The sequence below is a fragment of the Carlito syrichta genome, unplaced genomic scaffold (genome assembly GCF_000164805.1).
Source record: "Carlito syrichta isolate Samal-C Ts95f unplaced genomic scaffold, Tarsius_syrichta-2.0.1 Scaffold311628, whole genome shotgun sequence".
Lineage (NCBI taxonomy): Eukaryota > Metazoa > Chordata > Mammalia > Primates > Tarsiidae > Carlito > Carlito syrichta.
This window is the reverse complement of record NW_007255724.1, coordinates 453,349-466,227: the sequence shown is the minus strand read 5'-3', so window position 1 is coordinate 466,227 and position 12,879 is coordinate 453,349. Positions and strand designations below refer to the sequence as shown.

At 36.3% G+C, this 12,879-nt stretch overlaps 1 protein-coding gene across 2 annotated transcripts in view; it reads left to right on the top strand.

Moving 5' to 3' along the window:
• NAALAD2 (N-acetylated alpha-linked acidic dipeptidase 2) overlaps window positions 1-12,522 on the top strand; it is a 56,933-nt gene extending 44,411 nt beyond the window's left edge. For both annotated transcript variants that reach the window (XM_021717972.1, XM_008068881.2), the window contains 3 exons: window positions 2,025-2,106; window positions 3,586-3,678; window positions 11,983-12,522. In XM_021717972.1, coding sequence (XP_021573647.1) covers window positions 2,025-2,106; window positions 3,586-3,678; window positions 11,983-12,169 — 362 coding nt within the window. In that variant the 3' untranslated portion in view covers window positions 12,170-12,522. The remainder of the gene's footprint in view (window positions 1-2,024; window positions 2,107-3,585; window positions 3,679-11,982) is intronic.
• The last annotated feature ends 357 nt before the right edge of the window (window positions 12,523-12,879 follow it).

Sequence of the window (12,879 nt, the reverse complement as noted above, 5' to 3'; positions counted from 1 at the left end):
AACCAATTACTAATCAGAAATATTCAGAAAAAAATTCATTCCAAAAAGCAAAACTTGAATTTGCAATGTGCTGAGTACTACGTTGAATCCACACAAATGAAGTGATGTATGGGCATTGTATTAGGTATTATAAACAACCTAGAGATAATTTAAAGTATAAGGGAGGATGTGTGTAGGTTCTAGGCAACTACTACACTTTATATAAGTGACTTGAGCATCACAGATTTTGGTATTCACAGGGGATCTTGGAACCAATCCTCCATGGGATACCTATGGACGACCATACTGAGAACCTAATCACTTTCCTTATAAACATTGTGAACTAAAGAAAGCTTTTACCAGACCAGAGCTTGTCTTCCTCACAGTTTGTCACAGGTTGTCTTTTGAACAAGATTTTAAATGCACTGTTTGTAAACAAGAATTGGTATTGTTTTACCCCGTAGTAATTGCAGAATCATAACTTATTTGTAGTTGTATCCTGTGGCTAGCTGTTGGGAGCCGCAACTCCTAACAGAAGGCAAAGTAAGGGCTACCTGAAAATGGGAAAAACGCTGGCTGGGAGCAAGGCCCCAGCTAAAGCCGTGCCAGAGGCAAAGCCCCTTGGATCCCATTGATGGGCCCCCTTTGATCTTTGGGAGTGTGTGCATAAGACAGAAAGTACCCCTTTCTGATGAAGCATTAACTTATAAGCGAGGATGATGTATTGGTGAAACTGAAGCTTGAGACATGAATAAGGAACACAGCAAAAGCACAGCCATTAGAGACGCTAGAGAATCTTTAGTTACCTTCGTCTCCATAAAAAGCAAAACCATTGTGTATAAAGAAAATAAAAGATCTTTCCCATTCTTTATTTTTAATGGTTAACAGACCCTAAACTAAAATAACACCTTAGACGGGTAAGATGGAGGAGGAAGTTTGTGAGACCTGAGACAAGTCAATCCTGAGGGCAGCTGCTTTTAAACATAATTCAGGAAAGTATAGACATAATAGATATAAGTTTGTAAGAGTAAAATGATCTAGTAGTATAAGTATAATAATATAGGCGAGAATAGTTAAGTAGATAAAAATAGGATGATGATTAAAGATAATTAAATAAAAAATAATTAAACAGAAAAATATAGAATATGAGTAGTCAAGCATAATTCATATAAAGGTTGTTAAGCATTATTAGATTATGATTCATATAAGTAAAATAAGAATAAAGATAGATACATAATAGGAAAGTTTATAGGAAATAATTAAGAAATAATAAAATTAGTTATAAGAAACAATAAAATTAGTTATAGATGTAAAATGCCAATATATTGCTGTTAAGTTACATGTAAGAATTGTTAGAAATATGATATAAAAGGGGGTAAGGGTTGAAAGTTACAATTAATTATTTTTAGCAAAAATTGTTTCATTCCTGTCTGTTGGTTTTAACATAATGGAAACAAAAAAAGAATAGGGTGGAACAAATAAATCATTGTAGAACATTTGATTGTAAAACATAATGTAAGCTTTTGTGGGCATATGTGTGAGGGGGTTGAGGGTTGAAAATGCCTTATATAAACATGTGAAAATTGAATAAACTTTGGAAGAGTCCCGAACTAGACCCAGGGAGTTGACTTGTGTCTTCTTCCTTCGCCGCGTCTGATTCTCTCGCCTTAGGCCCTGACCTTTGTGTTGGAGCTGGACTCTGACAGCTAGCATATAATAGTTGTCCCAATAAATATGTATTGAATGAATAAATATATTGATGCTGAGATTCTGGTAAACCATGTGTTAATTATTTATATTCTAGACTTTTAAAAGCTGTTTCCTTAAGTACCCATTTAGCCATTTTTATATTCATACAATATTTCTTTGTTATGATATGATCTAATACTTTCTGTGGATCTGCAAGAAGGCTCAACAGAATAATGGTTTCTATTTGGTCATATCAATCTGGAATGGGGAAGACAGGAAAGTAAACCTTTGAAATATGAAGCATCTGTGCTTACTAATTTCTCTTCTACTTCTCTGTTTTTGTTTTTTTTTTAAAGACTCCTTATTTTCTGCTGTGAACAACTTCTCAGAGGCTGCTTCAGATTTTCATAGAAGACTTGCACAGGTTGATCTTAATAAGTAAGTTTCAGATGCCTACTGTTTTTGAAAAGCAATCTTCTTTTTTGGAATGAACTGTTCTTATTCAGACTAGCGTTCAGCTCTAAATCATTGCTATTCCAATTATGGTTTGCAAACCAGTAGCAGCAGCATCTGCTTGGAAAGACTGAATAGAAGACCTCACCCAATACATACTGACATACTTGTTAAAAGACCCCTTCAGACGATTTTATACTAGCATTAAAGTTTGAGGACCACTGCGCTGAATGGCAGACTAAAATTTTATCCCAAGGCAAGGGCCAAAGAGACATGTCTTTAGGATTTTGCATGACGAGAATTCTGACTGTAGCTGGAAATTCATAGCTCCTTAGGTTTAAGTGCATTTGTAATATATTTCACTACATTCTTTTGTCCAGTACTTCAGTGTACCAGTTAGAAAATCTTTTTTCATTGGTACTTGTTTGCATTTCATTTAGCTTCCTGCTGCATTTAGGTTGAAAAAAATTCAAAGATTGTTTTCAAAGTATAACATTATGTAACAAGCATAAATTGCTCCACAATGTAGTACATGTCATATTTATTTTTTCAGACTTAATCAGAATAAGCTTTCCCACTTCTTATATTAGCAGTTACTTTGAGAGATCTATCAGTCTCTGTCAGTCATTTTGACTCTCTTTCTCAGATTGTAGGAGAACCCTAGGAGTTATTCAGCTACCCAGAGAAAGTCTGAGTGTGAAAGGCAAAGATTCCCTACTGTGTGCAGCTGTCTCCTGCCTTCCTACAGATTCTTAAAAACTTCACTCTTTATTGTCCAGCCTTTGTCTGTTCCTTTCCTCCAAAGCAGAACTGAGTGACTTACCAGAACAACTTGATAGTTCACTGTCTCCCTTTCTAGGAGGCCTGGTTATCTTCTTAGAAAGAGTAAAGAATGTCTTTCAGTTCTTTATCACCCTATGGACGACAAAAATAAAGCAAACCATTTCTCAGTAGGTCTCTCTGCTTATTACAGATTAGAAGGGTGACTCTGCTATTGTTATATGTAGCTTACCATAAAAAGCATTACTGTGTTAATATGCATTTTGTTAAGAATATTGATTTTAGCCGGGCTTGGTGGCTCAGCCTGTAATCCCGTGCCTTTGGGAGGCTGAGGTGAGTGGATTGCCTGAGCCCGCGGGTTCGAGACCTGCCTGGGCAGCAAGACATCTCTACAATAAATCAAAAAATCAGCCGGGCCTGGTAGCACATGCCTGTAATCCCAGCTACTTGGAAGGCTGAGGCGGAAGGATCTCTGGAGCCCAGCAGGTCGAGGCTGTGGTGGCTGGGAGCAGCCACTGCCCTCCAGTCTGGGTGACAGAGTGAGACTCCAACTCAAAAAAAAAAAAAAAAAAAAAGAATATTGATTTTAGAAGTTTATTTTCCCGTGCCTTGCTTTTATTTAATATAATTTTAAAACATGATTCTGTGATAAGGTTTGTAATTATGTGTATCTTGTTCTCAAAGTCCCATTGCAGTGAGAATCATGAATGACCAACTGATGTTTCTGGAAAGAGCATTCATTGATCCCCTTGGCTTACCAGGGAGGCGGTTCTACAGGTAAGGAAGCAACACGTGATACACTAAAGGGTACCAAATACATCACCATGACCAAAACCAGCATATCCAAAGTCTGCTTTCAACTAATGCCATCAGATGAGTGGAAGGTGAATATGTATACTGAAGGGAGTATGGGTAAGATTATGATTCTAGGCCAAGTACGGTGGCTCATGCCTATAATCTCAGCACTTTGGGAAGCCGAGGCAGGAGGCTTGCTCGAGCCAGAAGTTCAAGACCAGCCTAGGCAACATAAAAAGACCTTGTCTCTGCAAAATAAAAAATAAATAAAAATAGCCTGGTGTGGTGGTACATATCTGTATTCCCAGCTACTTGAGAGGCTGGGGTAGTAGGATTGCCTGAGCCCAGGAGGTCAAGGCTGTGGTGAGCCCTGACCATGGCACTGCACTCCAGCCTGGGTGTTGGAGTAAGACTCCAACTTAAAAAAAAAAAAAAAAGATTATGTGTCTAATAATGGTATAATATATAATATTGGAAAAATTAATTTCCTATTGTTTACCACTTTGCTTTGGGTGAAGATGGTAAAGGATAGTTGAAAAAGAGAATTTCTAACAAAATCTTCAAGTTGTGGAATCTTACAGGGAAACTTGGAGCTCATCTAGTTCAACCTTCTATGTGAATATTCTCTATAGAATCTCAGAGTAGTTATCCAGTCCCTTTATCTTCCAATGAGAAGGTTACCACCTCATGAGGAAACTCTTTCCATTTTAGAGACGTTCTAATTGTTAAAAAGTTTTCTTTATAAAGATATGATATCTGTTTTCCTGTATTTTTTCCCCTCTGACTCTGTTCTGTTCTTTAATTTAAAGTCAAATAGAATTAAGTCTAGTTCCCACATAATATTTTAGGTTTTTGAAGATGGTCTCCAACTTAATGATTTGACCTACAGTTTCTCATTTTTATTATGATGCAAAAGCAATACATATTAAGTAGAAACTGTATTTCAAGTACGTTCCTTTTTTCACTTTCAGGATAATAGTCAATAAATTACATGAGAAATTCTAAACTTCATTATAGAATAGGCTTTGTGTTGGATGAATTTGCCCAACTGTAGGCTAATATATGTGTCCTGAACACATTTAAGGAAGGCTAGGCTATGATCTTTGGTAGCTTAGGTATGTTAAATCCATTTTCAGCCTAGGCAACATAGCAAGATCTTGTCTCGGGGAAAAAACTAGCCAGGTGTCACACACCTGTAGTCTCAGCTACTTGGAAGACTGAGATGGAAGGATGCCCTGAGCCTAAGAGGTTTAGGCTCTTGTGAGCCATGATTGTGCCACTGCACTCCAGCCTGGGTGACAGTGTAACACCCTGACTCTAAGTAAGTAAGTAAATAAATAAACAGAAATACATAAATGCATTTTTAATTTATGATATTTTCAATTTATTATGGGTTTATCAAGATATAACCCATCATTAAGTCAAAAAGCATCTGTATCCTGTCTTTCTATTTTTTTTCAATTTTATTTTATTATAGAGATATAAGGTACAAGCCAGGATTAATTACACAAGTGGGCTACATGCAGGTTAAATTTGGGCCTACAATGGGTCTTCACTTCCCCTGGTTTGGGACTAGGCACCAATTGTGTTGTTACATGCCCCCCCCGCCCCTTGGCAGTGCCTAGTGATTGCCAATCCTTCCCTTGTGCTAATGTGTATATCCTGTTTTTCTGTTTGTATCTCTACATGATGTTTTCTTTAAATATTTTGGCTGCATGCCTCAAGATGGTTTCTATGTTCTCAAGATCTCTCTTAAATTGTGATTCCTTGGTAGAAATTGGAAAGGTCCTAGCATTCAAAGTCAGAAAATTTGTGCTCTAGTTCACTTACATACGTGTGATTTAGAGCAAGTCACTTCTAGATTTTTCCCATCCAGATTAAGATGATGGTAAATGCTGCTTTACAAAGCTATTTATCATCAAATAATATGCAAAAAATAGTTCTATATGTTACCTTTTAAAACAAATGTTAGTGATTAATATTAACACTTAAATATTTACAAGCATAGACTTTTAGACCTGCGCTCTGCCACATACTGAATGTGACCTGAGAAATCTAAGCCTCAGATTTCATATCTGTTAAGTGGAGATTATAACTGCTTTCACCACATAGACTTGTAGATTTAAGGCATGTAAAAACGTTAGCTCAAAGGGGATGTACTCAGTGAATGGCAGCTATTTTTATAAATAATAAATAGGAACACAAATGTTTGTTTCATCATTGATACAAATGAAATACCAACACTCTGTTAAGTATTTATATATAGCAGACAAAAAGTTGAAATATCTACAATGTTAGACGTTGAGTGTTATTAATCTATCTTTATATAATTATTTAAAAATTTTATTTATAAGAAAAACATCTCTACTTTGTCATTATAAAAAATATTCAGACTCTTAGAAGCATATGGAATAAAAAGGGACAGTGCCCCTTCAGCAGCACTCTTTCCTGCACCCACACCCAGTTCTGTTATCTCTTCAGAGAACTCAATGCTAACAGTTTAGTCTAAAATCTTAATGCATTTATATATACATTTATATTTGTGTACATGGCAACTCTCTGATACGTAGCTTCCATATCTGTGGATTCAATCAGCTGTGATTCCAAATTATTGGGAAAAAATTGGATGATTGTGTTTGAACTGATATACAGAACTTTTTTGGTCATTATGCCCTAAACAATATAGTATAGTGACTATTTACATTGTATTAAGTGTTATAAGTGAGCTAGAGATGATTTAAAGTATATGGAGGGATGTGCATGTGCTATAAGCAAATACTATGCTATTTTATATAAAGGACTTGAGCATCCCTGGATTTTGGTACCTGAGGTGGGGAGGTCCTGAAAAATATCCTCCAAGGGATGACTGTGTGTGTGTGTGTGTGTGTGTGTGTGTGTGTTTATATATATATTTTATATATATGTGTATGTGTTTTTATAGAAATATTACATTTATACATAGAATACATATTTATACATTATATAAATTTGCATATAAATGTATATACACATTTAAATACTCATCTATGTACAAACATTTTTATGTAGATAAGAATATTTATATTTACATAAAGAAAACAATTCATTATTTTACAACTTGCTTTATTTTTTTTCTTAGTATATATTAGATAGGCCAGGTATGGTGGCTCATGCCTATAATCCCAGCCAAGGTGGGAGGTTCAGTTAAGTTCAAGACCAACCTGGGCAACATAGCAAGACCCTACTTCAAAAAAAAAAAAAAAATCCAGGCATGGTAGTGCATGTCTGTAATCCTAGCTACTCAAGAAGTTAGGGCAGGAGGATTGCTTGAACTATGATCATGTCACTGCACTTCAGTCTTTGAGTGACAGAGTAAGACACTGTCTTTAAAAAAAAAAAAAAAAGAATATATTAGAGGAGATCTTTCCATGTCAGTAGTATATATGATTTTATCTCTTTCTTTGTATGGCTTACAACTATAATTTTAACTACATATTATTAACTTTTAAATTAGATTAGTTTTCTTCCCAATTATTTACTATTATGAAAAGAACTGGAATAGAATGTCCTTGTGTCTTATTTCACCATTTGTTAATGTCTCTGTAACCAGGATCTGGGACTTCAGGGTCCAAACAAACACGTTTTTAAACATTTGATTAGGTTACTGCCAAACTGTCCTCCAAAAAGACAGTACCATATTTTTTAAAATGTATTTTGAACTATTAGTTGAATATTAAGATTATATTCAAAAGCTAATTCATACTGCTATGTTTCAGTCTACTGCAGTGGTATGGAAATATGTTTTCCCTTCATTTCTGTAAGGATTACTTTATTAATTGAATGTATGACATATTGCATATTCACACTTTTCCCAGTAACTTCTAAGAGGAGTTCCCAGAACTTCTAAGAGAAGCTTCTAACCTGAGTTGCTTTCTGTTAGAAGTTACTCAGAATTTCTTATTTAACATATTACCAAATTTATTTATTTTACAATGTTTATTTCAAGATGTTTTCTTCTCTCATCTGGCAGTATAGATCAGGTTAAAAATAATCTTGTGAATCTTATAAAATCTGAGTGAGATTAAAAATTTTCAGTATGAGCTGGGCTCGGTGTGGCTCAGCCTGTAATCCTGTGCCTTTGGGAGGCTGAGGTGAGTGGATTGCCTGAGCCCGCGGGTTCGAGACCCACCTGGGCAGCGAGACCTCATCTCTACAGTAAATCAAAAAATCAGCCGGGCGTGGTAGCGCATGCTTGTAATTCTACTACTTGGAAGGCTGAGGTGGAAGGATCGCCGGAGCCCAGCAGGTCGAGGCTGCGGTGGCTGGGAGCGGCCACTGCACTCCAGTCTGGGTGACAGAGTGAGACTCCAACTCAAAAAAAAAAAAAAAAAAAATTTTTCGGTATGTGTAATAGATCAACGTTCTTTTTAAGGTCTGCTATTTCATGAGCCTCAAGAAAGCAAAGATTACCAGATTTATAGTGAAATAAAATTGATATTTATAATATTTATAATCAGAGTAACCTTACTTGTACATATATAGCCATTATAATGGCTACATATATAAAATATATATGTATCTTAAAAATCACAATTTTCTGGCTAGATGTGGTGGCTCATGCCTGTTATCCCAGCACTTTGTGAGGCTGAGGTGGGAGAATCACTAGAACCCAGGAGTTCAAGATCAAGCTTGGCCTCATGGTGAGACCTCATCTCTACAAAAAAATTAGCCCGGTGTGGTGGTGTGTATCTGTATTCCCTGCTACTCAGGAGGCTGGGTTGGGAGAATCGCTTGAGTCTGGGAGGTCAAGGCTGCAGTGAGCCAGAATCACACCACTGCACTTCATTCAGCCTGGGGTACAGAGTGAGATCCTGTCTCAAAAAAAAGTAATAATTTTTTAAATCACAGTTTTCTAAGATTCAGTAATGAATTAATCATAAGTTGTAGATATTTTTAAATAAAATGTTTGAAATGTGAATATATAAAATATCTTAAAGTTCAGAAGTGTAAACTAAATGTTTATTTTAGAATAAAAAGCACATGTCTTAGTCCATTCCTGCTGCTGTAACAAAATGCCTGAGACTGGGGAATCTATAAAGAAAAGAAATTTATTTCTCACAGTTCTGGAGGGAAGTCCAAGATCATGGTACCAGCAGATTTAGTGTTTGGTGACCACTTGTCCCATAGATGGCATTTTCTTGGTGTCTTCACCTGGCAGAAAAGTTGAAAGGGCTAGCTAGCTTCCTTCAATCTCTTTTATAAGGACTCTTATTCCTTAATACTATTATTGATATCACTGATGATCAAGTTTCATCATATTAATTTGAGGAGAACACACATATTCAGGCCACAACAGCATGCTTGATCATTTTTGAGTTGTAGGAAATACCTTGAAACTATCACAACAAAGGTGAATAAGTAATATACTTTTCATGATACATCACAGAGTACATTTTCTTTTTCTTTTCTTTTTTTTTTGAGTCAGAGTCTCACTCTGTCACCCAGGCTGGAGTGCAGTGGCACACTTATAGCCACCCTAGCGTCCACCTGCTGGGCTCAGGTGATCCTTCCACCTCAGCCTTCCAAGTAGCCGGAACTACAGGCATGTGCTATTATGCCTGGCTAATTTTTTTGATATATTGTAGAGACAAGGTCTCACCAAGGTGTCCAGGCTGGTCTCGAATCTCTGGGCTCAGGCAATCCTCTTGCCTCGGCCTCCCAAAGTGCTTGGATTACAGACTTGAGCCACTGCGACTGGCCAACACTTTCTACTTTCTAATACTCTTGTCCTTTCTTTCTCTAAGGAAGCTTCCACATAAATTAACTGCTCTGTGTGGTAGGTAGGCATGATAATGGCCTCCCAAAGATGTCTATTTTCTCATCCTTGGAACCTGTGAATATGTTAGGTTACATGGCAGAGCAGAATTTAAGGTAGCAGATGGAATTGACGTTATTCATCAGCTGACTTTAGAGACAGTATTCTGGGTTACACAGGTGGAGCCAATGATGTACTCACAATGGTTCTTAAACTTCTTGCAAGCAGGGAGGCAGAATAGAAAGTTACCTTGATGCCATTTGAGGAAGACTCATTTTGATTTGCAGTTGCTGATTAAGAAGCTGAAAAAAGCAGGAAAGGGATTCTTACCCAGTGTCTCCAAAAGAGCATGTGGTCCTGCTGTCACTCTGATTTTAGCTCAGTTGAGACTTGTGAGACTTCTACAGAGTTCTGTAAGATGATCAAATTGTGTTTTTATAAGCCAGGCTCGGTGGCTCACACCTGTAATCCCAGCAGCCTGGGAGGTGGAAACAAGAGGATTGCTTGAGCCCAGGAGGTTGAGACCAGCCTGGGCAACACAGCAAGACCTTATTTCTACTCAAAATTTTTAAAATTATTAGCCAGGTGTGGTGGCATGTTCTTGGAGTCCCAGCTACTTGAGAAGCTGAGGCAGAAGGATCATATGAACCCAAGAGGTTGAACTGTGGTGAACCATGATTGTGCCACTGTACTCCTGCCTGGGTGACAGAGTTAGATTCCAACTCCAAAAAAAAAAAAAATGTGTTTTGTAAGCCACTAAGTTTGTGGCAATTTGTTACAGCACCAATAGAGTACTAACACACTCTAATGTAGTCTAAAGAATATCAAAGGTTATTTTTCTTGAAAACAGCAAATGAAATGACGTAAAAGTCTTTACAAACTGCAAAGCATTTGACTATGAAATTCTAAAAACATTTGCATTATTATAACTCATCAGTGAATAATTACTACATACTGAGGGAAAAGTTGAGAAAAAAATAGGACTAAGAAGTGTAGTGTCGTCTATAGTCTGCTATAGTCGTTACTGATACCTATTAAAAATTCAGAAATTTTATTGTGGAGGGCAATGAAACACTGAAGCTTGGAGCACTAGACCAGAATTTAAATTGCTATTGGGCTAGAATAGTTATTTAAGTCCACCATTCATTTAAAAAAAAGTACTTGAATTGCTTATACATTACCAATTGGGTTATCATCTCTTTTAGCTAGCTGTCTGCTTCTTAGCAGACAGAATTATAGGAAGAATTTAGCTTCAGAATATTAACTAATAATTATTGAACACTTAGTAAACATCAAGCACTGATGAATGGCTACCATGCATCATTTGGTTCTCACAACAATTCTTTGCCGACAGAACTCTGATCACACACACTCCTGCATTTTTAAGGGAAGGGAACAGGCACAGGGAAGTGAAGTAAGCAGTGTGAGGCCACAAAGTAAATATGGCAGGATTCTGATTTTAAAACACAGGAAGTCATATTCTACAACCCACTTAGTCACTACTCTAGACAGGGTCTAGATTATTCCAGTTTTTTTTTTTTTCTACACATCTAGGACAAGTTTAGACAAGTTAGGTAATTTTCCAAAGGACACAGAGGTATTAGATGCCAGGTCAATTATTCAAAGTTTATTCCTATATCAATAATGCTCCTGACTCATATACAGGGCAGAATATCAATGTTTTTAAACACCTTAGCACATGTACTGACCTAAATAAGATCCATCTGAGGCCATAGTAAGATTTAAAAGCTAACAGTAATAAATAGTGATATACTTTGGAAAATGTAAATGATTAGCATTATCATTTCTCCTTGATCATTAATATTTATATAGAGCTCTATACTGCTGCCTATAGATTTACATCTTGAATAAACTCTAGGATTCAATTGTTGGGCCTAATTCCTGATTAAGAGTGTTTAGTCAAATATTCCCCTCTCTGGAAAGAAAAATTCCAACTCATACATAACTGTTTTACCTTTGTGGAATGGACTTCAGTAACCTTGCCATTTATGATATCTTGGGAATATAAGCTTTTAAATAATTGCTTTGAAAATGCCTTAACAATTTGAGAACTGTCATTCTTGTTAAATATATATAAAAGACAACACAAAGGTAAATTCTCTCATTCTCCTCTATCTTATTAGAAATATTCGTAAAACATACATGTTATACTATGTTTATGGATGCTCACAGGCAGCTGGACAATTACCATGCACAACTCAAAAGAAAAACACCTACTCTTCCAACTGTATGGGTTGACAGCATGGCATATGATTCCTGAAACATGTCTTAGCAAATACATATTGTAAGCCTTTCTTACCTTAAAATTCTACTTTGCTTAAGCATCTCAAATAGATTTTATGCCTTCCTAGTGAATGTCAAGAAGAAACATATAAGATATGGTCTAACAAAAAGAAATAAAAAGCATGTAAAATATTTATGTACTCTTTAGTTCAAATATTTTTTTCTTTATATATATATTTTTCTTTTAGGCACATCATCTTTGCTCCAAGTAGCCATAACAAATATGCTGGAGAATCATTTCCTGGGATCTACGATGCTTTGTTTGATATTGAAAATAAAGCAGACCCTCGTTTGGCCTGGACGGAAGTAAAGAAACATATTTCTATTGCGGCTTTTACAATTCAAGCAGCAGCAGGAACTCTGAAAGTATTATAGAAAGGTCTCAAGTGTCTAGCCATTAAAGATGCTGCTGAAACTCTGAGGATAAAATTCATCTTTTCTCTGATAGCTCATGAAGCCAGGGTGTTCTAACAACTCGCTTTTCATGTCATGTTTTAATTACAGACTTCTATCTTGTTCATCTTTACAAAGAGTTTTTGGCTCTTAAAACATTCAACAAAGTGTTAATCTAACAAAACAAAAAATTCCTGTCATGTGGCAGAAAAAGAAAGTAACAGAAAATTCCCTAAAATAAATTATGGCAAGGAACTTGAATTCTCAGACATTGCTGAGAAAATGCTAAAATCAATTTGGAAGACAGTCTGGTAGTTTCTTATAAAGGTAAACATATACTTACTTCATGACCCCAGAATTCCACTTCTAGTTATTTACCCAAGAGAAGCAAAAACAGTGACCACAAAAAGACTCTTGTACACGTTCATAGCAACTTAAAAGTGAAAACAACTCCAATGTCATCAACAGATGAATGGATAAATTGTGGTTTATCTACAATAGAACACCACTCAGCAATAAGAGTGAAATAGGCCAGGCACAGTGGCTCAAGCCTGTAATCCCGGCACTATGGGAGGCTGAGGTGAGAGGATTGCCTGAGCCTACGGGTTCGAGAACAGCTTGGGCAACTTGGCAAGACCTCATCTCTACAATAAATCAAAAAAATTAGCCAGGTGTGGTAGCACACGCTTATA